At 40.7% G+C, this 27,738-nt stretch overlaps 1 protein-coding gene across 1 annotated transcript in view; it reads right to left on the minus strand.

The window, feature by feature from the left end:
- PLXNA2 (plexin A2) overlaps nucleotides 1-27,738 on the minus strand; it is a 354,945-nt gene that overhangs the window by 101,747 nt on the left and 225,460 nt on the right. Inside the window, exon 5 of the mRNA XM_069756297.1 lies at nucleotides 1,785-1,885. Coding sequence (XP_069612398.1) covers nucleotides 1,785-1,885 — 101 coding nt within the window. The remainder of the gene's footprint in view (nucleotides 1-1,784; nucleotides 1,886-27,738) is intronic.

Below are 27,738 nucleotides of genomic sequence, written 5' to 3' on the forward strand. Positions count from 1 at the left end.
TACTTCCACTTTAATTAGCACGCATCTAGGGCTTATTAATAGAATATGGTGGGAACACGCAGCTGCAAAATATTTTACATTTGGTAATAATCTATACTGTGAAACACACATTTAGAATCTGGAAGAACTGTACCTGGGCACAATTCATTTGTACAGTTAATATACTGCTAGTATGCAGGATTTTGAAGGAAAAATGAGCCGCTGACCCTGCATATCTGAAAATGTGATTTTGATGCCTTAGGCACCGTTCCATAAAGTCATTTGCAGATGAAGTCAGGACTAGGATATGGAAATGGCTTTTCTTGTATAGAGTCGATGACAATACCAATACGTGATGGGATCTGCAGACCATAGGCATGGTTGTAACAGTTTTAGCAGCTGTGTAAGAAGAGGGCAGCTTGTGATTCTGTGCACCTAATGTTCTCCTGAAACTCTCGGTAATACTCTGCTATTTATTGCAGGTATAAATGATAAGTGGAGGTTGTTACTCTCACTCTATAGGAGCATTCTTCCCTTTTTATCACCTTCTTTTCTTGCTTTATAGCTTGGAGACAAAAATGTCCAGATCTCAAAGAGACATAATATCAACGGTAATGGAATTGGCAGCAAGAAGACTAAGGAACAATGGCCAATCCATCAATACCAGTTCAGATTTCTACAATACAATAAGGGTCAAGAAAAAAGCTCCACAGAGACCTGCGTCCTTATAGGCTCACAGTCCTAAATCAAGCCAAAATCATACTCAAAGTCAAACTTAGGGCCAATTAGTAATACTAGGAAACCAATCAGGTATCCAATGTAAGAGGCTAAATTCTGAATTATTTAGAACCCAAATCTCATTTGTATGTTCACAGACATGGATCCTGAATATATATTCTAACATGTAAGATACTGATCCTTGGTGATCCACAAATTTTGGGCAATACCGGAAATTAATGACGTGCCCCCTTTTTGAGGAAGCCAATACGGCGAAACGGTGCTGTCCGGGGTATTTGAGGGCATAATTACCAGGATCAACAGATTATGTAAGTAACATGATATAAATCGCATATGGACAAGAACCGCTATAGATGAACCCATTTGCACATAGTATGGGTTCTTAGTATTTAGACACCGCAACAAGGATTTTTGCACTAAGCATTTTCTATTAAGTGTTGTTGGTGATAGATTTAACATGTATTAAGGTTCTGTGGTATTTACCAATGTTGTACATGTCCGAGTATTACGGTAATTATTCCTGGTTTTCATGTCCCTCATCTATTTTATTTTGTGATGTTCCCTTGTTTTAGTTTTTGTAATATTTAATGTGAAATAAATTATTGAATTTTAAATAAATACATTCTATTGGAATAAATTTTTCCTCTAATTTTGCCTGATGTATACATGAGGGATTTTGATCAGTCATAGGTTTTTGGAGGGTGTCATGACTATTTTGGACTTTTGATATGTATAATACAATAAGGGTCAAGAAAAAAGCTCCACAGAGACCTGCGTCCTTATAGGCTCACAGTCCTAAATCAAGCCAAAATCATACTCAAAGTCAAACTTAGGGCCAATTAGTAATACTAGGAGACCAATCAGGTTTCCAATGTAAGAGGCAAAATTCTGAATTATTTAGAACCCAAATCTCATTTGTATGTTTACAGACATGGATCCTGAATCTATATTCTAACATGTAAGATACTGATTTTTGGTGATCCACAAATTTTGGGCAATACCGGAAATTAATGACCACACAAAAAGCAGTCCCAATTTATGGTCCTTATGATAATTCTGGAACTCACATGTTGTGCAGCGCACACCATCCGCAATGTGGGTCTCCAGAACTTAGGCACTCCCCGCATGTCGAATATTGCTCACAGGACTCCACCGGGACCCTCGAAACCTGAAACAAAGAACAATGACTGAAGATCAGTGATAGATCACGTCTCATTCGACCTCAATTCAGCCTTTCCAAATGAGATGAAAATGTCAATACTAGGCCAAATGCTTCATACACGGTCCCACGAGATTGCCTTCACAGAAATAAATCCTACATAGATCTAGACGACGATCCCTAAATAAAAAAGACCGTTGATTTCCCCTCCAAAACGAACAAGATACTAACAAATTATTATTTTGTATCACTGTTATTATTATCATCTTATAATCAATTTTTCTAGCATTTGTAGATGGGAGTACGACAAGGTCACTAAGAGTCAGTCGAATTGTAATTTGCATTTGTCAGCTCGCAGGCAGTGATTCTGCCAATGAAGAACTGATCCAGGCTAACCTCTATGCGGTGCGGCTCCTAGGAAATCAGCAGAAAATGACAAGTTTCAGGCCCCGCTGACCTCTGCCCTCGCTGCGCACCATGCGCTATGCTTCCATTCTACAGGCCCAGTCCGGGCCAGTGACCGGCTCCGGAAAATAAAAAATCCTTTCTTTTTAATGACTTCGGGGAGAGCGGAGCGGCTGTTGCCGCAGTAATTCAGTGTAATTAAACCTATCTATCACTCCAGCAGCTGGAACACGATTCCTGATGAACTTTGCAATGGGATTTCGCAGTCACTGACTCGCAGCCTCAAACGTCCTCAGAGGGAGATGGGAAAAAAAAAACCCTCTCCTAAAATCACATTTTAATGTGGCCTCTGACGGCGCAGTTCCACTTTCTAGCCATTTTTCTTTTCTTTTCCTTAATACAGTTTCTAAATCTGATCACACACTGTGAAATTCATGTAGGGAAATATAAATTGTAAAAACCATTTCTAGACCCCGTAATAGATAGAGATCCATGCTATTGCCTCCTATATATATACACATGGGCGCCCGCTGGTATTCATGCATACGTGCCCACATCACCAGTGTTATCGTGCATATACAGCGACATGTCTGTGCATTGTAAGTATATATTATCCACATACAACCAAGTGATGGTAATGACGGCACGCTCATTAGCACTGCTCTCTGATGAATAATAAGTCCTTCATAAGCCAAATAATGAATATTGCCGGCATTAATTCTCCTCCTAGAGACGACATTATTTAGAGGTCGACCGTAATGAAAATATTTCCGCATTAGTAGAAATGGAAATCGCGCACAAATCGAGAAACGCAGCAGAGCTGAGTTTGCTCTTGAGCCTAAATGACAAATACAGCTCTGCAATAACGGTAGGCTTCTGCCAAGCTGGGGCTGACTATCGAGCAAAACAAATACATGCAGACACAAGGGATAGCCTGACAGAGGGCAGAAGGGGCGACAAACACAGAAAAGAGACTTGATTTCCCAGGCTTGTCAGCGGCTGCCACCGGCTCCCTTGTTTTAGACACTCAGGTGCTACAGGAATGAAAAGATGTTCTGGAGGTGACACATGAGGGAGAGATGAAGGGATGAGTGTTTTGCTTGATGTGAGAGAGAAGTCAGGAATCTTTGCAGAGCGCAGTAACCCACCGCTGCTATCATAATCTCCTTGTGAGCAATTTCATCTTAAAAGCAGCTGCTGATTGCCGTGTGGGGAACGCGGGAACTTATAATTTCAGCACTCAATGCAGCCGGGAATATAACAGGTTAGCGTCGCCCTAGATGAGCTACCTCGGGAATTGTATCATATTACCGAGATAAGTGAAAGTGATGCCGCTCCCCAAAATGTTTGGAAATTTACACTTGTCATACCAGATTTTATATGAAAGTGATTAAATGTAGCGACAAGGTGCTGAGAGTGAGGATGATAATGATAAAAGAGCTTCACGAGAGGATGTGTGATATACACAGCTCTGGCAAAAATTAAGAGACCGCCGTAAAATGCTCAGTTTGTCTGATTTTTCTCTTTATAGGTATATTTTTGAGTAAAATGTAAATTGTTCTTTTAGTCTTTAAACTACCGTACTGACAATATGTCTCCAAATTTCCAAGAAATAAATTTTGTATTTTTTTCTGAAAAGGAGAAATGGTCAAAATTACAAAAAACAAAACAAAACCCAGTGCTTTCAGACCTCAAATAATGCAAAGAAAACAAGTTCAGAGTCATTTAGAAACAACAATACTAATGTTTTAGCTCAGGAAGAGTTCAGAAATCAATATTTTGTGGAATAACCATGATTTTTAATCACAGCTTTCATGCGTCTTGGCATGCTTTCCACCAGTCTTTCACACTGCTCCTGGGGCAAAAATACAAGCAGTTCTTCTTTGTTTGATGGGTTGTGATTATCCATCTTCCTCTTGATTACATTCCAGAGGTTTTCAGTGGGGTTCAGGTCTGGAGATTGGGCTGCCCATGGCAGGGTTTTGATGTGGTGGTGTGGTCTCTTAATTTTTGCCAGAGCTGTATATATAAACTTTTTATACCATTATATCTTTAGAGGTATAAAAATTCTACACACTGCAGTTAATACACTTGGTTTTTGTCATTTAAAAAAAATCACACCAGAGCTTTTTCCGCCTGTGGCTGTGTCTAGAATGAGCCAATTACATTTAAACTCATGATAAATAGTAGTACGTACACAGCTGCTATCATTTGCAGGGATTCTCATATAAAGTTTTGGTAGTCTAGTAGGATTTTCCTGACATATATTTAGTTGCAATTTAGGGAAAAATCCATGGTCCGTAAACAGCTTACAACACAGCAAAGGGAAGTCATTGTTGAAAATTATCAGTCAGGAAAAAAGAGAAAAAAAATGTCCAAGGTACTAGATATAACATGAAACACTGTCAACATGGTTGTCAAGAAGTGGTTTTATTTTATTTCCGCACAAAAGTGATATTATCTAGACCTGGACGTTCCTCAAAAATTGATGAGAGGACAAAAAGAAAATTGGTACGGGAGGCTGCCAAAAAGGCCTACAGCAACATTAAAGGAGTTGCAGGAGTTTCTGACAATTACTGGTTGTGTACTGCATGATACCAGAATCTCTCATATTCTTCATAAGTCTGGCCTGTGGGGTGGCAAGAAGGAGGCCTTTTCTTACAAATATAAACATCCAATCCTGGCTGAGTTTTGCAAAAATCTATATCATGTATATCAAAAGCATGTGGGAAAACGTGTTACGGTCTGATGAGACCAAGGTTGACATTTTTGGCCCTAATTCTAAAAAGTATGTTTTGTGCAAAGCTAACACTGTGCATCTCCAAAAGAACACCAAATCCACAGTGACACATGGTGTGGGCAGAATTATGATTTTTGACTATTTTTCAGCAGCTGGAAAAGGGGCTTAAATTAATTTGGAAGAAATTATGAACATTTCCAAATATCAGTCAATATTGTAACAAAAAATTCAGGCCCGTGCTAAAAAGCTGAAGATGAGGAAGAATTTCAGTATTCAGCACAACAACACTAAGAATACCCCCAAATCAACACAAGAATGGGGTTTGCTAGAAGATCAAAGTTTAGGAATGGCAAACCCAGAGCACAGACTTCAATCCAATTGAAAAGGGATCTGAATAGGGCACTGTACACAGCAGATGCCACGCAATCTGGCAGACTTGGAGCACTACTGCAAGGAAGAGTGGGCAAAAATTGCCAATTCTAGATGTGCCATGCTGACTCCTACCCAAAAAGACTGAACGCTTTCAGAAATTCACAAGCTCCTTCAACAAAGTACTCGTCTAAATGCACGCGTACTTATGCAACCACATTACTTTTTCCATTCAGTAAAATTTTAGTTTATTTTTCAATTGAATTGCACAGTTTATAAGTGACATTGAAGGTGCGAAATGTTCTGAAATTATTCATTTTTGTATGATTTTTTACATGAAAAAAACTTATCGCATATCAACATAAAAGGTGATAACTTATATTTTGGTGGGGATCTGACCATGGGACCCACAACAATTGGCAGAGTGAGGAATTTTAATCCCTAGTGGGGCACTATTATCCCCGTTATTATGGAACAGTATGCATGCTTGATGACGGCTCCATTAATTTCCTATGGGGCTGCCAGAAAAAAGGTGAGTGCAGCGCTCGGCAGTCCCACAAGGAATGACAAGATGGGCAGTCGAGCATGCGCACTGCTGCTCCATTTTAACAGGAAATAAAGTGCTATGTTCTGCCAATCAGTGCAGGTCCCAGCAACCAGGACCTTCAGCAATCAATAAATTATGACCTATCCAACAGCTAGGTGACAGCATGTTTTCACTGAACTACGTCCATTGCTCATGGTCAAACCAATGAATTAAGAAATCAGAGTTATAAAATAATGACTTCCTATAGTTGTGCGATAATGCCATCATGTAAGATAGAACTAACTTGTCACACTTACAAATTTACCGTAAATTAATTTAGAATGTAAAGAAATTGTGCTGTTTTATCATTTCATTCCTGTTGCTTTTATAGCTCTAATATATTTCACAGTATTGTACAGAGATTGCCCCCATTCATAGCAGGTCTTGTCGCCCATGGGGCCCACAGTGTCATTTCTCGCTATCTCTAATATAATCTCTCGCTTACACACATCAGGGCCATTTTCCCAAGAACTAATTAACCTATCTGTACCCATGCAACCACAGAAAGCACATACAGACTCCATGAAGATGTCGCTCTTGGCTGGGAAAGTTGGATAAACTAAAGAAGATACTGTATGTGGCATGATTCTTTGGCGATTAGCTGAAGGGCGCAGATAACAGTTTTGCACCAATGTCAATGCAAATTTAAGTAACTTCATAACATCAGAAAATTATGCTTCTGTCTCCACTTAGAAGCCACTTCTTCACCTACACCCCTGCCTCATAATCATAAATTCTTCATTCACTTTTAAAAAAAAATAGCTATATACACAGTATGTCTGACAAAATAAGATGGATTCTTGGCTGACTCAGGTTCCAGTTTTCAGCTGTCTGTTGAAGTCCATGGAAGGAGTATGGAGAATGGGGTGGTAGGGTGCGTGAAAGAGAGAGGCACATACACAGACCTCTGCAGCTAATCTATTATTGTGAGCTGGATTTTCAGCTACACTGCTCGGTACTACTGTGTAATGTCTATCGTGATGTGCTACACAAGGACAGGAGAGCAGGAATCCCTCATGTCTGAGTATTCTCTGTATAGCAGACATCATAGCAAGTAGTCTCCACCTGCTAGCTCAGAGACAACTGAACATAAGAGCAGGCAAAGAAAACAGGTAGAAAATGGAGGCTAGAAGTCATATAATGGCCAGAAATAGTGTTATTCCTTATGCATACATAGACAGCTTGTTCTAAAAAAGTGACATGAAAAAACAACACGTTTTAAGCTACTGTGTGTGCAGCACTGTGGAGAAAAAGGGTATAAAGTAAAGGTAACATACCCCAGAGATAACTGTCAGTCAAATGCTTGTTTTGCCAAAAGCTATTTCTCCCAGTTCCCTGAAATACATCCATGATGGGCTGTAGAGTGGGCATGTGTTCTCAATGGAGGGTGAAGAGGGTTCTCCCATGGGAAAGAAAACATAGGGGCCCATAAAATACATTGGGGCCCATAAGATAAATTAGCTGCTCATCCTGATGAAATTGTTGGGTCAGGCTCACAATAATTTAATGTGTATGGGCATCACAGCTCAGCACAAAAATGCAAATATATGAAGTGCCATTATGCTGCAGGCAGGGTGACGACATCTGCGTGGAATATGACGGCTGCTAATAGCAGTTGTCATCTATCATCTTTTATGAAATGTTACATAACTCAATGATGTATATTTCCAGAATAATATGGTTTTCTTTGGGTGGAATGTCTAGTCCTAGAAAAGCCATAAGGATGGATTGTCAGGTGACAGTTTGGTTGCAGAAATGTCCATGCGGATATGTGGAAGGGGCTTGCAGGAATCCTTGTACTTGCAGCCAAAACAACACCATTCTGGCCGCAGATATTCATCAATGTATCAACACAAGTCTGCCACATGTGAACATACCCTGAATATTACATGTCTCAGCAGCTAGTACCTCCAAGGTATTCTCATGGACTTCTAGGACCACGTCAGGCCATGGTCCAAAGACCAAATGCGCTACTTTATGCCACTAAATACATTTTCTGTTGGTTGGCATAAAATGTGAAACTCCGCTCAGAAAGCTAAAACCTTCTGCAAATCCATATTCATAGCAGTGCATGATGCAGAATCCCACAGGACAAGATGTAGCGGAGGTGTACGGTGCTGGCATGTAATGATTAGCCTCCCTGCCCACCATCCCCTCCCTGAACACCAGCCAATCCACTTAGCAAATTAATTATAGCAAATAATTGTAACCTGGTGCTCAGCTCAGCCCCCCATGCCAAATATAGCACGGGGAATAATTTGGAAGTGTAAGCTGAAGTAATTAAGCATTCTGCAAACACCTACACAGTTGTGCAATGGTTATTAAGCCAGAGTCTTAAGCATCAACTCACTGGGGACTCATTAATAACACACACACTTTTCGGTGACACTGTCATTTATCCTGGACAAATCCCACCTGGGGGCCCCACCTGTGCCCATTCTATGCCTGAGGACAGTTGGTGGCTGCAGGACTTGGCCACTCTTCTCATGGCTGGGACAGTCAAGGCATCCGCTCGCCTGGTTCTTTACCATCGAACCCCCACAGGTCCCAGTTGTAGTGACTTACAATGGCAAAAATCATCTTGGCTTCATTTTACATGTTCCATAATATTATGGAAATAATGTTACTGTAATGCAGTTACAAAACAGAGGGGTATGATTCAAAGCAGCATGTAATAATAGTTATTTCATATTAACCCTATAATAAGATTAGTGAATTAGGTGACTTATAAATTTGATATTTCACCGCGATCATCACAACCTTCGTGTCCTGCTCACTTAGGCTGGATTCACACTATGGCTCATCTACAGTCCACAAGTTCTGGACCGGCCGCGGGTCTCCTGACCAGAAATCACCGCCTTATAGACATATATGAGACCATAGAGTTTGGGTCAGGAGACCCGCGGACGGTCTACAAATTGTGGTCTGCAAACTTCGAAAGCATGAAACAGACCTAATACTGATGGAGGGCTGGTGATTCTGTCTTCTGATTAACAGGGCCAATTATGCTAATCACACTGATCTAACTCTGATCAGAGAGTATTTTGAATATCTTGGATGACGAAAAATTATGAAAAAAAATGTCCCCATCTTCTCATTCTGTCAGATGTCATCCAAGTGCGGTACGTTTTTACCCACGGACCCACTGACTCGCATGGCCGAGTGTAATCCGAATATGGGATGCAAATTGTGAATGCTGGGTTTTGTTTCGGACTGACTTGGTCCGGTGTCCAATGTTAACGACCCCATAAAATAACATTGGTCCGAGTACAATCCGATGTTTTTTCGGCTTGCACTTGGACCAAAAATACAGCTGTCTGAGCGAGCCCAAAAAGTTAATGGTCATGTCACAAAGAATGCTTATTACAAAAATGGAAAAGCATTAAAAATGGTGTTGGTCAATTGGCTGCAGAAGAGTAGAAAAAAGGACTGTCCTTTATCATAAACAGGGTCCCTTTGGTCCTTGGACTGTCTCTGGTATTGCAGCTCATTCACATTGAAGTGAATAGGACTGAGCTACAGTACCACAAGAGCGGCCCACGTTTCTGGGAAACAAGATCACATTTTCGCCTGATCCCACACATACACCAACAAACAGCTGCTGGTGCGGCATCTCCTGAGTAGGCGCTTGTACTGCGGATTTATTCTCCTCCTCGTAGAGTCCATACATATTGTAATTGATAGACTGTGTTTTAGGCATACTTGGAGCCTTGCCTCCCCGCCAGTAGCCCGGGTGCAGTAACAGTGTATTTCCCAAGCACCCTTGAGAAGTTTAAGGAAACAAAATGCCCTTGTGTGCTTTTTCTCCTGCTAATTAAGTTCTCATTACAGAGGCGCCCTTCCTCGCTCTGATTGCTAAATTACGGACAAGAGGATATGTTTGGGTACATCGACATCGCCTTCTTTCTTTTTATGGCAACAGGGCACTTGTCTCGGCAGACACAATGCTTGTTAATGACAGCACGATAAGGGATCATAAAGTGTCTTCTCCGGAACGCCTGGATTTATGGCTCTATAGTATCGTGTTAATGCTTTTAATGTTCTGCACTGATAGCATTTAAACAGTGAGTAAAGACAAAGCAGAATGTAAAGATCACCGGTCCTGCAGCTCCGCAAACAAGCAACTGATCCATGCGGAGACAAAAGAGTCACCCTCTGCAAAGTATGGCAATACATAGTAATACGTTGTCATCATGAAAGATAGCGACTCCCCCACTAAAATCAGTAGCTACAGACGTCACAGAGAGGTAATGGCTGCCATAGAAACAATTTAATGTTTAGGACTGTAGTAGATACACTAATGTGACTTGTCTCCCACTCCATGCATACAGATGGGCAATGTGTATGAGTATGAGTGCAGTATCAGACTACACTGGGTTTGTTTGTGGTCTGTTACCATGGAAACCTATAGGAAAGCAGAAGAGCAGCCAGATTCATCAAAGCTTTTGCACCATAATTCTGGTGAATCTTTTAAAGATTCAATTTAGAAACACGCACCGTTTGATGGATCAGGAGCATCTGACTCCAGCACACCCCTCTCATTAAGTTCATGGGGAAAACCGCCAATCTTGAAGAATTGGGGCCTTAATGGAGGATGATTTTTAAAGGGATCCTGTCATTTGATTCATTCTACCCAAACCGTGGAAAGCATGAATTAGAACCTTGGTGCACGATTGCAAAGATAGAGAAGATTTAGTTTTATGTGGCAGCCGGGGACCATAGCAAGAGAGGAGACCAGTTTGGCCGGTCTTCCCAGCGCTGCGCTAGGTGACTGACATGTCTCTCCTTTGGTCAGAGAAAAATGATTTATGTTGTCTGTGATTTGGGCAGCATAAATTAAATTGAAAGTTCCCTCTAATAAAACTTTTGAAAAAAGTTGCTTCATTATTAAATTAGGATGCATTGGAGTAATGTAAATGTCGTGTTATTTTTTAACAAGTCATAATCCTATGCTTTGCCCTATCAGGAGCTTTTGATCACTACCAACAGGATAGTAACCAGCATAGGGAGCTGCTCCAGGTCCATACATACGTTCAGCTTAACCATGATATAAATCAGCAATCCTATCAAAATCCAAGTTTATAGACATCAAATGACCGATTGGGTTTACCGCACAATGCCCATGATAGCTTGAATGACTTTGCTGTTCAATGAGTTAAGTATATAAATTCAGATCAGTCGTTTAATTATGTTTTTGTCTGGGCAAAATTATGATTGTCAAACAGGCTTTGCCAATCACGACGCTGTGGCCGAAATGACATACCCTTGGCATTACACCGCTTCTCTAAGCCTGACAACATTAAGCTCTAGAAGAGAAAAAAACTGCACATAATGTATACCGTATGAAATCAGAAAAAAGCAATCACATTTTAATCACACAGGATATCAAAAGCAGGGGGCGAATGAGATGCCCGTGACAAAGTCTGGAAGACGGCACTGAGAACCAGGTCAAGCAAAAGGTTCCATTTCAAGGCTGAATAAAAAATTAAATAAGCTGAATTTAGAGATGGAGTGGTATTTAAAAAGTAATGGAAGTGCATGTCGGAGGAAGACTTGGACAAGTCAGGCTGAGGGGAATGCGATGAAACAAAGCCCAGATTTAATATGACCTATACTACAATCGTGTAAATGCGTAGAGTCCTAACTGGCTGCTGCAGACGAATCCATTCATAGCCTCTTACCTACTGATAGAAATGGCTTAGTATTGTGCTGCCGGGGATGGAGATGATTATTCTATATCTGCAAGGATGGCATGTGTCATTCACAATGCACAATGTGACCCTTGCCTTTAGAATAACTCTAGTGTTTGCTGGATATGGGATTGCGGAAGTCTTCACGTCTCGTCCTGCCTCTGCTATTGCAGGACAATTCCCTCTGGGAAGGTCTCACTGGTTACTGTGTCACTCAGCCCCAACAATCGCCAGCTTTCACTCCTTCTCTATGACAGACACAGAGCACAGTGTTAGCGCATTTAGGTTAATATCAGCCTCCTGGGGATTACTGTGGAGAGAATTTTGGACACTGGTGTGTGCTGTGAAAGCAGAAACATCTGTTGTAGCTATGATCGGGTCCGGGAAAACCCTCTGACAGTTGATTGTTTTATCACTCACCAGAACAATGACTGCCATAGAGGTTTATTTATGGTCTCTGCCACATGAAATGAAACCATTAAATATTTTCCCATAATACTTCCTCTGATCTAGCCATCTTATGCCTTATGGGTACAATTCTGGCCTAAAGAGCTTTGAAAAGTCCTAGCATGTTGAAGGAAAGCAAGGCTGCGCTGTAATATTGGTTATCTGGTGCCATTTTTGCCCAGCTCCGACCAAGTGGGCAGAGCTGTGGAGGGACAAGTGACGGAGTTCCGTATGCCACAAATCTCACTCCAGTCCCTGCACACCACTTTTCAGATGATTCTGATATAGTAAGAGGTGTGTGCCTCTTAATGAATCAAGAGTGTCTGACTCCAATACCCCCCTCATCAAGACCAGCCTGAAGATCACCAGACTTGATGAATCGGGACCTATGTCTTCTAGAGGATATCAGGGAACCACTAAAGGAGTCTTTAACCTTCTGTACCACCTCCACCATCTCAGGAAGATCAAACTGTCTCACTCTGGAAAATCAGCCTCAATCCATCCATATACGAACATATATAGACTCGGAATCAAGTCTGACAATTTCTCGCCAGTCTTGATGAGATGGCATGTTGGAGTCAGATGCTCCTGATTCATTAAGAGGCGCATTGGATAAGTGGCGTGTGCCGCCATGCTCCACACAACAAATCTTACTCCAGTCAAGAGCTAGAGTAAAGTCCTGAATTGGCGTGAAAACGCCAAAAGTCGCAAAAATTTTGGAGCAACTTTGAAAATTCAAGGCGGATTGCTTTGATGAATCGGGGCTAATAATTTCCAGAAACATTCTTCCTGGTTTCTAGATATAGCACTTGGCCTACAAATGTACATAGCCCCTAAAAATAGACCAGTGGATTTTCTATTCCTTTACTAAGAAATCTCTGTTCGTTTGTCACCACAGATATATTTTTATTGGTGCTATAAGGTTAAAAAAGGTAAGTCTCTTTCCCTTCCATGGGGTTTATCATTGTCAGCAGGTAATACTACATCCCTATAATGTGTTTTATCATTCTCTGTGGGTACTCTAGGTTCATGGTGAAGTTCATCGTTCACAGTATGATCTTAATGAGGTCCACACCATTAGATACACTGCCACCTTACTTCCCAGCTCAGTAAGTATTATATGCTCATAGCAAGGCTTAGCAGTCACAGTGGGTACTATACATTCAAGCTCACAGATGGACTTTTATGCTCAAACCCACCATTTACACTATGACCAAGCTTACCCATTGCTGCATTATACAGTATATTCACTTCAAAGGTTGGGATGCAAAATCCTACTAAAATAGAACAAGGCTTCGTAGAGGCATACTAAATGAATGCAGGCCTCTTAAGACATGTTACAAAAGTTACTTGTGCCAAAAAAAATGCAAGAAGCACTGACACTAATGAACTTGTCTTCAGTTCGCAGCACTGAAATGTTCAGGTGTGAACAGGTTACCATCGTCTCCTGGGAAAGCCACATTGTAGCAACCAAATTCAATTAAAAAAAAAAATTCTATACTTAATTCAGTAAAAACACGCACCAGCCTGTTTGATGTCAAAGAGATATATATATAGAATTTTACAATTCTACCTTTCGAATGGCCTAGGGAGTTACATTAGAGGTTTTCTGTATTAAAAAAATAGTAACGTCTAAAATATTTTCTTCTCTTTGCTGATGAATAAATCATCAAAGAAAACAGTTCTGATTATGTAAAACAAAAAACAAATACGGTACACTGAAGTGCAGCAAATAGTAAGGTTGTTACAGAAGAATCTGAAATTTACTTAACACGCAAACTTCCCAATACTGTGCTCCTTTGAGGCTTTAACACCAAGTTGATAAATATATTATTAAAAATCAAAGTAAATCATCAGCCTCTTAAATTGAACACTTTTTCTACCTGAAATCAGTTCTTTGCCACCTTTTCCATTGTCAGTGACATTACTTTCCCGATTTAAAAGAATGTGGAGAAAAATGTTGCGTTAGCTACCAGCGATGGATCCGTTTGAGACAGTGGCCTATTCTTGGTGACTTTGGGCGCAGAATATAATAATTATAATAATTTTATTTTTAATTTTTTTTTTTAGAAAAAAAATTAGAAAGCGGAAAGCATTGGATTAGTGAAGTGAGGAGATAGGCTTGTCTAAAGAAAACTTGAGCAGCACAAGAGAAGTCTTGGAGATGGAGGTGAGATGTTTGGATTATGGAGTATGGTAGTCTCAGATCAGTTGCAGAATGGAGAGCACGGGTGGGGTGACAGACAGAGCTGAGGAAGGAGTTGTAGGGTGAGGCAGAGCTCTGGAGAGATTTTGGGTGAGAGAGATAAGTTTATGAAGTACTCTGCAGCATATGGGCAACCAGTGCAACGACTGGCACAAGGTGGAGGCATCAGTGTAGCAGCTGGACAGAAATGAGACCTTGGCTGCCGCATTCAGGATGCATTGGAGATGAGAAAGCTTTGTAATAGGGAGACCAATCAGTAGACAGTTACTGTAGTCCAGAAGAGAATGAATAAGAGCGACAATACGTTTTATACAGCTTCAAAGGTGAGAAAAGGTCAGATTCTTGAGATGTTTTTAAGATGCAGGTAACATGAGCAAGTCAGCGATTGGATATTGGGGAATAAAGGAAAGTTCTGTGTCAAATCTGACTCTAAGACAGCGAGCGTGCTGCTTGGGAATTATGGTTGAACCAACCATGGAAACTGCAGTATTGGGTGTAACTAGCAAGTTCCATAATCATAGATGAAAATAAAATCATTGACTGATTTTAGCAGCCCAATGAAAAACATACTTTTATGGCATAGGTGAAATGGCCCACTTAGACAGGCCGGTCTCTGTCTCTAAACAATTGCCAATCCACTTAATACATGGCAGTCAAAGCTCATTTACCGACCTGTTTACACCGGACTACAAAAAACAACAAGAGCAGAATGATAGTGAGATTAAGATTGTTCTGTCCCCATACAGTACCGTGTCATCGGCAGCACACTCCCTGTTTACACAGGGTCATGTACTGCCAGTAACAATTTTTAATCCAACATAAATGATCATATCACCCTAGAAAAGAGGATTTTGCATGTTCACTGGAGTCTTTACATGGACTGATAAATGGGGATGAGCATTCTTAAGAACACTCATTCCCTGATTATTGACTTGTGTAAATGTGCTATTATTCAGATACTTAAGATATTGCAGCTGTATGGGGGGAGGTTGGTGAGTGAAAGAGCAACAGTCGATTGGCTTAAAGTGTATTTAAACTGGAAGATTATTGGGAACGAGTGTTTCTAGGAACACTCACTTTATTATAACCTTTCTGTATAAGCAGACCACCACTCACCCGATGAACGAGCAAAACCCTTGTTCATCGGGGGAAATGATCTTTGATGTTCACAAAAGATCATCGTTCTTAGCAGCACATGTGTAAACAGGACTCGCACTGGCAAAAACTATAGCCAGACTGTATATATGTTTTCACGAATATTTGAGCCCATGGATCCAGTCTATGTCCATTTTGCAAGCCGGCAAGAAAATCTCGCCATACGGATGACACACGGATACTTTTTGGAGAAAAAAAATCGCATCCTCGCGTTCAATACGGATCACTGTTCAAGAACTTTTCTGCGTATCTCGGCCGTAAAAAACGGACCATATTTTTATACGTTAGGTCTGACCCCGGCCTAAGGGCAGACATCAGGCCACAAAAAGCCTACCTATCATATGTAATCTGGACAGACAAGAATAAAAATCTACAGTTGGCTAAAGAGTGAGTAACCATGCGTTACAGCAATTCCATTGTATCCATGATTGAATACACAGCGCTACAAGACAGGTTAGTGTCACAGGGGTCATAAACAAGAGCGCTGCTATTACGCCAATGAGGTATAGGACTACTGTTCTCAGAGAGGAAAGCAATTAAGATAATGCAAAACTTTCACACTGAACTTACCAGGAATTTCATAGGTATGGCCATATAGTTGAAATATTGAAGCTGCTATAAAAGTAAGGGCTTTTTTATTTTAATAGAAAGTTGCAATGCGCTTACATCATTTTCACAGATTATGCTGTTAATCAATATTTATTGCCTTTATAATACTGACCCCATAATGGAAACATTCAAATACTCACATTCAATTGCTAGAGCCAATTCTATGGGAAGCCAATTAATCTACAAACATGTTTTTGGAGTTTAGAAGGGAATTGGCGTATCTCGCGGAAACCCATGTAACCACAGGAACTCCACAGGTCTAATCTGAAGCCAGCAGTGCTGCCGAGTCAGTGCTAGATAATGAGTGCCCATGACACCCGATACCAACATGAAGTGGCACCTGAAATGAAACCCATCACGTCGATCACGGTGTCCTAATTGCAGGCAGCATGTCAAGGAGCGAGAGAGGAGAAGAGCAGATTGATATATTATTCTGTCGTAACCCAAAATGGTATAACTTGGAATATATTCTTTTAAATCCCTACTCTTTCAATTCTTAGGAGTCAAGGGGGTGGTCCTTATCATTGATTGACGGTTTTCCCTGTATAAGTGTGCAGGGAAATAACTATAAAAAACTGATAAGGACCACCCACTGGACTCTTAAGAATAAAAAAAGATAATGTAGAAGAATATATTACAAGTAAGACTATTTTTTTTAGCGCAAAATAATATTGATCGACTAAGCTTCACCCACTGTAAGACATGCTGCTGACAATCAGCTGGCATGCTTTGTATTACAGCTTCCCTACATAAATGTGTTTTGTATTGTCCATTCATCTAATATGTGCTCTCAAGAATCAGCCTAAAAAGTTGTGTTATATCAAAATGCATGCAGAAAAACTTTAGTACTTTTATCAGCATCCTAAAAAGCAGCCCATCAGGCATTATTTGTGAGGCTCACTATAGCCTATTAAACATGCCACTGTCCTCGGTTCGCAGAATGGACTGATCCATAACAGGCACCAGCGAACCTGCCAATGCTTTTGGCTCACAAATTCAATTATGCATCTTGACCAAAGGCGTGAAGAATGAATCTCTTTAAAGCATCTAATCTTTATATTTCTGAGTGCAAGGCCAGGAGGAAAAAAAAAAGGTAGATAAGAAGCACCAAACTTCTTAGGTGTGAAAAATGGACCCAATGCAAATCTCTCGCTGCTGGAGATGACAGTCATTTATAAAACAGGGGCCTTTAAAGCGGCACTCTGTCTGTCTTTATTTTTTATTACATGATCTGATCTCGCGGTTTCTTCAAGACGATCTTTTGTCTTGTCTCCAAAGACTGAGCACCCGAAGTTATTTACTCAATTTATCCCCACTGTACAAGAAAACCTGTCCATATAGACAAGTCCACCAGTCATAGCGATACTGAGCCCCTCCTCACACCCCAACGCTATACTAATCTAGAAAAATGCAAAGGCTGAAAAATACCGAAGCGCCTCTGATACCCAACAACGAGCACAATGCCTGGACATCTAGTGACAATTTACACTAAACCCAATGCCTGCCGTTCATCTATTTTGTTCTTTAGCAGAAACAATTTTGATTAAAATAAAATGACGTCTTACAGAAATTCTCAACAAATGATTGGAAAACAGTCTTGACAGTGAACATTTTTAACCTGTTGTTGTCTTCGGTCTAGGGAGACCGATTTTGAACCTTGGTATTTTTGGGGGTGTTCAAGATGCGGTTCTGAAACTTGTGGTTGATTGACTTAAATGAGGATGGGTCGGTCGGCCACGGGTTTCAGAGCCGCATCTTGAATATTTTAAAGAATATTGAAGTTCAAGGTCGGTCGTTTTTGACCGAAGACAACAGCAGGGTTTTTAAGCAGCGTTGTAACATTTTCCAACAAATTTTGCAATTGGATTTCCACTGGTTGGAGATGGAGCCAATTTTCGAGCTACCATAAATGCTCTGAATGAAATGATGCCCGTATTATGAACCCCCTAGCCGAGACCATTGATGAGCTACCCTTTAATGGTCACATTTTTTTTAACGTCATCTACATAGCCATGACTGTTCACACTATTTTGGGATAATTAAAATTTGCTTTATTTTCGTATGTGGTAGTGTCTCAGGCCGTACATGCTCCAAACATTGGAAGAAAGAGAAATGCAATTCTTTTTCCAGGGACAATTCCATCTTCGACATTTTATCAACACCGCCATGCTCTCTAAATACAATTACTGCTGAAATATGACATTTTGATGCTAAACAAGAATATTTTTGTACTGGAAATGTCAATAAATCACTTTATATGTCGTGCAGAGTGAAACAAGCACATTTTAAGACACCTGCATCGCTTCCTATTAAAAAAAAAAAAAAAATCACAAATATCCAACTGATTTAAAATCATTATATTTAGGCATGATTAGGTGTTGAAGGAAATATTAGTCTGAAAGCCTCATGGCATTTAGTGTGTGGCCCTGGAAGACGAGTCTTTGAGGGTAAGTTCCTCTACAGCTCTCTTTATTACTGTAGTGGTAAATATTTCATGGGCTGTAATGCTTTATTTCTGCCTAAGGAAAAACAAGCCTACATATTTTGTCTGGAGGGCACTGCATCAACCAAATGGGTTCAAAAGGTGGGCAACATGTCTCACCAAAAATAGAAGATGAGCTATGGAAGCCATGCCAACATATGGAAATACAGTAGGTGACTAGAATATTAAAGGAAAGCTGTCATCAGAAAATCCCCTACTGTTTAAAGGTTTATTGTGTTACAAGCACTTGGAAAAAGGGAAAGTTTATTTTCATATCACATTCTTAATTAAAAATAAAATTAGTCATTTTGCAATTTCCATGCTGGCCAATGGGGATTTTTTAGACTCGTACTTCCTAATCTTGCCAGGAAGAATTTTCAGGAAGGCTCCTTAAAGAACCACTCCAGCTTTTTTTTTTATTACTGGAGTGGTGCTTTAAATGTAAGTCCCCTGCCCCGTCTGATATTCACCTTCCATCTTTTTTGTTTGTTTTTGCCGTGGTCTGCGGTGAAAAGTGACCACCCTACAGCTCCAGTGTTTCACGGAGAGGCGCGGAGGTCACTAATCAATACATCTCTATGAGAGCCTCGTTCTGGCCGCATCGTTCTGACTCTCATAGACTTGTATTGAGAGCTTGTGAGGATTCTTCTGACTTCCGTCCAGTCAAAAGCGACTGTCACAAAATGGCATAAAGGAACCGGAGCACCACCGAAAAACTGTGAAGATGCTGGAGCGTGAGTGTATGAGTGGGAGCAGGGGGCTTACATTCAAAGCGCCATTCCAGCACTAAAAAACACCCCAGCTGGAACGGAGCTTTAATCAGTAGAAGCAACCTTAAAATGACAGGTGACATCTTTATACAAAGCTGATAATACAGGAGCCACCAACCACATTAAGAGATATCACAGCTGACCCTACTCCCATCCTTTCACAATGACAAAAGATAGGGTCAACGTCTGCTCATTGTGGCTATGTACATGTGTTATTTCTTGAAACAACAGGAAGTTAGAATCTGAAAAATCCCCACAGCCTGTGTGAAAATTGGAAGATTTCTATTTAGTATCTTTTATACAGATCGTAATATATAAAAAATGCCCCAAAAATACATTTAACACAAAAACCTAATTTAAACAAATTGATCATATTCTGATAATACAGTAGCTTCCCTTTAACCTTGTAAATTATTGTGATGGTATACCCTTAATGAGTGATAGCATGCAGACATCCACTCTACATAGTAAACAGTATTAGTATAATATGCTGTATGAAAGAGCTGAGTGGTCCTGTCATATGGTGCTTTTTTCCCAACAAGTATGTCATCAGTCCTCTATACAGATTACTTCGTCACTCTGTTGGCTGTGCCTGTCAGTTTTCTCTGAAGTCAGGTTCAAAGTGGACGATGGAAATTAGTTACTATAATTTCTGCTACACACTGCACCCAGCAAGTAGATCCTGCTCCCCAACATCTCTCTCAGTCAAACACTCAAAGGCTACCTCATAGTAGACATTATACTGAGCAGTGTAGCTCTGAATCTATCATTGAAAACATTAAAACACTAAAAGCAACATTACAAGCATCTGTGTGTGTCTGCCTGTAAGAGAGTCTATCTCTTTGCAGATACTTCCTCCTCTTGTCATCTACTAGATGATTTCTATGTCTAGCAATTGTAACCTGATCTCTCAGGGAGATGATACCCGGTCTGCCTCTCTGACTAGGCATTGTAACCTGATCTCTCAGTGAGCTGATACCTTATCTGTCTCTCTGACTAGGCATTGTAACCTGATCTCTCAGTGAGCTGATGCCTGATCTGCCTCTCTGACTAGACATTGTAACCTGATCTCTCAGTGAGCTGATACCTGATCTGCCTCTCTGACTAGGCATTGTAACCTGATCTCTCAGTGAGCTGATACCTGATCTGCCTCTCTGACTAGGCATTTTAACCTGATCTCTCAGTGAGCTGAGGCCTGATCTGCCTCTCTGACTAGGCACTGTAACCTGATCTCTCAGTGAGCTGATACCTGATCTCTCAGTGAGCGGATACCTGATCTGAATCTCTGACTAGGCATTGTATCCTAATCTCTCAGAGACCTGATACCTGGTCTGCCTCTCTGACAATTAAATTTACACAAGGATTGATAGTGAATGATCATTGCAGTAGTCAATGGGATGGAAAAGATCAGTCTGATAAGTAAAGTGGTAATAAAGTATATTACAAGATTTGCTACTTTTGAGTAGTTTGCTGATATATATACCGTATATATTTTTTAAAGATATTTGTCCCTCTTTAATGCCAATGGTTTGGGATATGATGTAACATTTTGTAGTTTTCTCCAAGGTGTCATACAGTTACGGAGCAACAACTAACTTACTATTTAGTGAAAAGATTTTATGGAGGAGTGACCATGGTGAAGTTCATAAACACCTTATCAAATTGTAAAATTAAGTACAATTTTACCAGACTGGGTTATGTTGGGAATGTCAGAAGATTTCCAAAGAAAAGGTCCCAAAGTATCAGGTTGGGAGATTGATGAAATACAGAGCACATACTTACTTCTCCTGTCCACATATTGTAAACATGGAAAAGACCCATTAATAATACACGGCCGGTGGAGTGAATCTGTGACTTTCCCCCCGGTTCAGCGGAGAGATGTGTATGTAGCACCCTGCAGTTGACGGATAGGAGAGTGAGCGATAGAAGGTGGCGCCGAATCCTGTTACTGACTCCAGGGGAAGTGTAAATTGAAAAGGCTCCAGGGTGAAGGAGCGGAAGAGTAGCTAGGTACAAACCGTGCCCTGTAATGAAACTCTGCACACTCGGCGCGGCTCCATCTCATTGCTTCAAGCTAATGTACCTCTTGGTCAGCTTATATTTTATTTTCTCATAGCCAGACCATGGAGCAAGCAATGTAAAATGCATAGAACGGCTGATAACATATAAGTATTTTATAATGGCACAGCAGCGGGAACACACGCTCTTTCACGATGTGTAATGACATGTTGGGCGAAGATAACAGTAGGAATGGAAGATTCAATGCTGCTATCAATTTAGCTTCTGGACCATTTCACTGCTTTCTCACATTTGTTTTTTACCTTATATTTTGTGTGTCATGTGCGGGATCTAAATTATTATTACATCTGCTTCATCAGAATATCAGGTTATAGTAAGAATATACATCGTATACAATATATAATGACTATCTACTGTGATAGTATCCACACCTACACCGAAGAAAGATCCCAGATTACATGGCTGACCATACAGACGGATCAGTATAAGGCCAGTTATACACATTCACAAATCACGTTACGGACTGGCAGTGGGCCTCCTGACCCGAACCCATACAGCCTTATATACAGCCTCATATATGCCTATTAGGCTGCTCATACATCATGGTCCTTGACTCAGACCGCAAAATCAACACCCCCCATATACCCAACCAAATATATGGGCATGCAGGTCGTTGAAATGTAAATTCATCAACCCCTTCATATCTTCTATTGGTCGCTGCATTCCTGAGTAGTTATCATTTTATTTCATATGCAAGTAAGACGTTATGTGCTTTGGGTGTGACGAAGCACTTAAGCAGCTTCTGCTTCCTGAGGTTGTGTCCCTACCCAGCACCAGTCTCTTTAGCTTGAATGATAGCTCACTGTCAGTCTGATGTCAGGTACCAGGCAAGGAAATCAGACAGTGAGATATCAATCAAACTAAAGGCGCTAAATCTAGGCGGAGAAACAACCTGTTGAGGCACTGGCTTGCTAAGTGCTTGTCACACCCTGAACACTTAATGCCTAATTTGCATATGCAATGAAATGCTAATTTATCAGGAATGCAGCAACAGATATATATGTAAAGGTGTCAATTGATTTACATTTCAAAGACCTGCATGACCATATGTTCTGGGTTTTTTGGGGGGTTGGTATAGGGGGGAACCTTACTTTACTTTAAGGACCTCTTATGGATATATCCACGACCACAGGATGATCATAGAACTTATCAGGCTGTATGTCTGCTAACCTTGCAACTGCAGACCATATTGGATCGCAATGATCTCACTGCTTCAGCCTACATACAAAGCATAATATGCTATCAGGTAATGGTGGCTCAGCACTGCAATGACTATCAAAATGACTACTGCGAAAAAGGAACAATACTGACCAATTGGTAGAGAAATATGCTACAATTAATTACAAATGTTTCCAGCTTTTATGTAAATAAGAGAGTGGATTTCATTCTTCAAATGAATTTGTTTACTGCCAGTGAATGAAATGGAAATGCCTCCTGACAAAGAAGCGAAACATGCGTCGGGGCGGTGGGGGCTTCAAACGAACAGGTGACCTACTCATTGAAGTGTTTCTTTTCCAAGTTCTTTTGCCTGACTTGCACTTTAACTGGGAACATTGTATCCTGGTAATCAGCTACGGATAATAGTCTTTACTCTCATTTGAGACCGTGTGAGTTTGTGTCTCAAGATACCTTGTTCACACTGAAATTATGATTAGTTTATTTTTAATTTGACTTAATAAATTCTGTTTTTATTGGCAATTTATACTGCTTTTGCTTCTTGTTGCTTATTCAGTACTCCATTTTTTTGCCGTTATACCTTGATTTATGGGTGTTTTTCTGTTTTATCTGATTTAAGGACATCAAAATTTAAAGTTTGAAAATAGTGAAATTTTCAATTCTTTTATAAAATTTTCATTATTTCCATAAATATACACAAATCATATTGACCAAAATTTACTACTTAACATGAAGTACAATATGTCACGAAAAAACAGTCTCAAAATCACTGCGATAATTTGAAGTGTTCCAGAGTTATTACCTCATAAAGTGACACTGGTCTGATTTTTTTTTAAAAATGGTCAGAAAATTAGCTCTGTCACGTAGGGGTTACACCTACACTACAACACATGTACATTCAATAATTCACACAGGTTTAGCCCATCAGAATTGTAATGGGAGTACTTCTGTAAGTCCATGTGGCACCGTCCTGTGGTTTAGCCAATAACATTTTTATTGGGATTGCTTCTGTAAGGTCCATTGCGAGATTATTGTGAAGAAGCATTCCTAGAAACGCTACTTTCATGATAACCTTAAGGTACCTTCACACTGAGCAACTTTACAACGAGAACGACAACGATCCGTGACGTTGCAGCGTCCTGGATAGTGATCTCATTGTGTTTGACACGCAGCAGCGATCAGGATCCCGCTGTGACATCGCTGGTCGGAGTTAGAAGTCCGGAACTTTATTTGGTCGCCAGGTCGGCGTGTATCGTCATGTTTGACAGCAAAAGCAACGATGCCTGCAATGTTTTTACATGGATTTAACAACCAGCGAGAACGATAAGTGAGTCGCCGTTACGTCACTGGATCGCTCCTGCATCGTTCTGGAGTTGCTGTGTTTGACGTCTCTACAGCGACCTAAACAGCGACGCTCCAGCGATTGGCTTGTTGTCTATATCGCTGCAGCGTCGCAGAGTGTGACGGTACCTTTACACATCTAAACAGACAAAACGCTTGTTCGTAGGGTGAAATGATCTTCTGTGCTGCACAAAAGGCTGATTGTTCTCGGCAGCACATCTGTGTAACCAGAACTTGCGTTGCTGAGAACTGTGACAGCATAAGCCACTGAGCCATCGATTAAAGATCGCTCAGTGCGCATCAGTAGCCGAGTTGGTCTTTGCAACCAGGCCATTAAATACCCGCTGGTCACCAAACAAGCAGTCCCCAGTGTACACTGACCTACGTATAACATGACAAAGTTTTATTGGATGGCCCTTGATCCAAAAGTTATATTATGGGGCAGTGCTGACCAGCGCATCAAGTTTAAAGACTTGGTGTTTGTAGAGACACCTAAAAGCCAGTCATACAATCCACGTAGTTACAATGGCGAATGATAATGACTTTGTCCATAGCACTAATGGTTCCTCAGCATCTGTATAAGATAATTTTGTAGGCTTTCCTAGAAAAGTGCGTGTGATAACACAATATTTCTTAATGCAGCAATTTGCTAGAAATGTAAGAATAGCGGGAGTACAGGGAGTACAACAGCTGAAAGCTCCTTCACCTCACAAAGGAATTGAGGCATCATGACAGTGATGGACGCCTACACCTGATCAATATCTGATAGAGCCGAAGCCCCTGTGGTAACAGGAGAAGCCAGTGTTCATGGGCTGTTTGTTTTACAAGCTGGTTTGAGTTGATCCCTCTGATTAACCCTGGCTGTATAACATGGGACCTATAGAAGGGGCTGCCGGTCACACTCCATTTCCCTGCATTAAGGGCCTTTGTGCAGACTCGCCCTGCTCTCCTGCCTACACCCGCCGCCCCGGCTGCCCACATCTCTGTGCTGACACACAGACAGCTCTTGATGTTGGAGGAGAAAATATAGCATCTGTTTCCTTTTTATCTAACGGTGGAAATGAACTCTTGAGAATTGTGAAATGTGCTGTGCTAGGTCTCAATTAGGATGATGCTCACAATAGCAGCCATTTTTAATCGCCTCAGGAAATAACAGGCTGTAATAAATTTATTTCCCCTGAATGGAATGATGATCCCGCTTTTCACTATTACAAATGAATTGATATTCACATGCTGCCCACAAATCAGCAGATATTACACACCTGACACCTTATATCTGCCGCACAAAAGACGGGTCAATATGGCCTAAATGAGATCTACCGTCATGGGGTAAGGAAGAGACAATCCCTGTCACTGCCGGTCACAGCCACGCAAGGCCTCCTGCACAGGCTCCTCTTTTCTGCTTTTAAAATTCATAAAAAATGAAATGTGCGATTTTAGGACATTTCCGTGCTATTTTTATTTAGTGTCATTTTGTACGTGCCTTTTTAATAATATTTTTCACATTATGCAAAGAAAACTGTGGTAAAAATGGCGAAAAGTGTGGTGCTTGGAAATAACCTCACAATAAGGTTGTAGTGAGGGGGACAGCTATATAGGGACAAATGAGAGTTCTGGTTTGTCCCCGTATTATTGTCGGCAGCACATATGCTGCTCACACCAGGGAAAATGCTGCAATGAATATTTCGCCACATAACAGACTTGATTGGCCAACAAAATGGCTCATTTGTTGGCTGATTGCCGCCATGTTTATATGAATGTTTTTTCTGTCAGTCATGGGATAATGTAAGAGGGGTACTCCCACCCTATGCACACACCTTAAATATATTTTATTAGGATAGGTCGCTGAATTGCATTGGTACAGTATCAGGAAGCCCACCCACTACAAAGGACACGCTATTTTACAGTGTCGGTCGTCTTCTTTCAAACCATGGCAGCTAAATCTTTTCACGTCTCTTGGTGAATCCCTCCTGATTTCAGGCAGCACAGGGACCTGCCATCACTGTTTTTACACATAGTACCACAGCTACAGTTTTCCAAAAAATAATTCAAGAAACTTGTCCTCCAACTGCTGCTTCAAAGGAAACTCTCACCAGGTTTTTGCTATCCCATTTGAGCGTAGCATAGTGTAGAGGCAGAGACCCTAATTCCAGGGATGTATCAATTACAGGGCTACGTGATACAGTTTTGATACAATCACTGTTTTATCTGAAGCAGATCTAGCAGTTCTCTGAATGCTGAGCTCTGTATAACCCCGCCCACATCACTGATTGGCAGTTTTCTGTGTACACTGTGCATAGGCAGAAAGATGACTATCAGTGGTAGAGGGAGGGGTTACACCCAGCTCATGAATATGGAGGACTACAAGGCAACAGGTTTATTAGTCCTCTTGTTATCTCCTGATGATAAAACAAGGATTGCATCAAAACTACAGCGAGCAGCCCAGTAAGTGACATATTGCTGGAACCAGGATCTTTGTATCTAAATTATGCTGTTCTCAGATTAGTAGGCAAAAACTTCTTTGATGACACTAAACTCTGCAGGGTAATCAATACAGAGGAGGACAATTTTATATTACAGGATGATTTATGTAAACTAGAAGCTTGGGCTGATAAATGGCAAATGAGCTTTAATGGGGATAAATGTAAGGTCATGCACTTGGGTAGAAGTAATAAGATGTATAATTATGTGCTTAATTCTAAAACTCTGGGCAAAACCGTCAATGAAAAAGACCTGGGTGTATGGGTGGATGACAAACTTAAATTCAGTGGCCAGTGTCAGGCAGCTGCTACAAAGGCAAATAAAATAATGGGATGCATTAAAAGAGGCATAGATGCTCATGAGGAGAACATAATTTTACCTCTATACAAGTCACTAGTTCGACCACACTTAGAATACTGTGCACAGTTCTGGTCTCCGGTGTATAAGAAAGACAGAGCTGAACTGGAGCGGGTGCAGAGAAGAGCGACCAAGGTTATTAGAGGACTGGGGGGTCTGCAATACCAAGATAGGTTATTACACTTGGGGCTATTTAGTTTGGAAAAACGAAGACTAAGGGGTGATCTTATTTTAATGTATAAATATATGAGGGGACAGTACAAAGACCTTTCTGATGATCTTTTTAATCATAGACCTGAAACAGGGACAAGGGGGCATCCTCTGCGGTTGGAGGAAAAAAGGTTTAAGCATAATAACAGACGCGGATTCTTTACTGTAAGAGCAGTGAGACTATGGAACTCTCTGCCGTATGATGTTGTAATGAGGGATTCATTACTTAAATTTAAGAGGGGACTGGATACCTTTCTGGAAAAGTATAATGTTACAGGGTATATACACTAGATTCCTTGATAGGGCGTTGATCCAGGGAACTAGTCTGATTGCCGTATGTGGAGTCGGGAAGGAATTTTTTTCCCCAATGTGGAGCTTACTCTTTGCACATGGGTTTTTTTTGCCTTCCTCTGGATCAACATGTTAGGTTAGGCTATGGGTTGAACTAGATGGACATATAGTCTTCCTTCAACCTTAATAACTATGTAACTATGTAACTATGTAACTATAGAACCCTTTCATGTCACAGCTAAGGCTTGGTCCACACCTCTATTAGGAGGCTCCATAAAGAGTTCTATCATTTTTATCACAATAAACAGGGCAGAATTTTGCACTTTTTTTTCCCATTACAATGACTGACACCCTAACCGAAAATAAATGGACCCCATTAAAGTCAATGGGGTTTATCTAAATAGTGTTTGTCATGGGATAGATCTGCTCTAATGATGCCGGTGTGAATATACTGTGGCTTGGACAGGC

The sequence above is a fragment of the Ranitomeya imitator genome, chromosome 3 (assembly GCF_032444005.1).
Source record: "Ranitomeya imitator isolate aRanImi1 chromosome 3, aRanImi1.pri, whole genome shotgun sequence".
Classification (NCBI taxonomy): Eukaryota; Metazoa; Chordata; class Amphibia; order Anura; family Dendrobatidae; genus Ranitomeya; species Ranitomeya imitator.